This window comes from Trichinella spiralis, assembly GCF_000181795.1.
Source record: "Trichinella spiralis strain ISS 195 chromosome Unknown Scfld6, whole genome shotgun sequence".
Classification (NCBI taxonomy): Eukaryota; Metazoa; Nematoda; class Enoplea; order Trichinellida; family Trichinellidae; genus Trichinella; species Trichinella spiralis.
This window is the reverse complement of record NW_003526945.1, coordinates 5,572,825-5,573,792: the sequence shown is the minus strand read 5'-3', so window position 1 is coordinate 5,573,792 and position 968 is coordinate 5,572,825. Positions and strand designations below refer to the sequence as shown.

General features: G+C 44.3%; 1 protein-coding gene across 1 annotated transcript; it reads left to right on the top strand.

The window, feature by feature from the left end:
• Window positions 1-157: 157 nt before the first annotated feature.
• Window positions 158-397, top strand: Tsp_09649a (hypothetical protein; the record flags this gene model as incomplete). The annotated part of the gene is made up of 1 exon (XM_003374255.1): window positions 158-397. A coding segment is annotated over one exon (240 nt), but the record flags the coding sequence as incomplete, so codon positions are not given.
• Window positions 398-968: the final 571 nt, after the last annotated feature.

Here is a 968-nt window from a genome sequence, read left to right as displayed (position 1 = left end):
GCATTGGGATTTTGGTCTTCCACCCATTGCTCATGCATCCCATTCGAGTTTGTCATCTCAGAGGATGATTCTGGTACATGACCACCGGCAATTTAAAGGAGATACTTCTGTGATGGACACGCAGCCGTATGTGTGAATAGAATTTGGCAAATATCAGCGGTCTGCGTACTTCTTTCCGTTAACACGTGAACAGCCGCTGCATCAGTGTGAATGTGCCGTAGAATTCCGGTGCAATATCACACTTGGGATTCTGCATTTTTATCCCAGTCGCTCATATGGCCTCTACGAGTTCGACATTGCAGAAGATGATTCTTATGCGTCTTCGACCAGAATTTCAGGAAGATTCCTTTATAATGAACACCCAGCGGCATATCAGATTACAGCTATTGGTCAACAAGTAACCAGCTGCTAGAACATTGGAAAGGGCCCACTACCGTCTCGCACACCGTTGGCATTGGGATTTTGGTCTTCCACCCATTGCTCATGCATCTCATACTAGTTTGTCATCTCAGAGGATGATTCTGGTACACCAACTTCCAATATTTAACGAAGTTATGTATGAATTGCAGCCGTATATGTGAATAGAATTTGGCAGATATCAGCGGTATGCAAACTTCTTTCGGTTAACACGTGAACAGCCGCTGCATCAGTGTGAATGTGCCGTAGAATTCCGGTACAATATCAGACTTGGGATTCTGAATTTTTATCCCAGTCGTTGATATGGCATCCACGAGTATGTAGCGGACATGGACCGAACTAGCGAAATTATTCCTGCAGAAAACGAAGAGGAGGAAAACTAAAGCTACCGTAGGAAGAATTGGACATGAAGATCGGAGGCGGATTACGGTAGTATTGGTCTTGACATGCGTACGGTGGAGTTGGCAAGTGGAAGGAAGCGTTTTCGGTTTATCCATCGTTGTCGGTCATTGCTTTTTGATTGGTTAATGAAAGTATATACCTCATTGGTT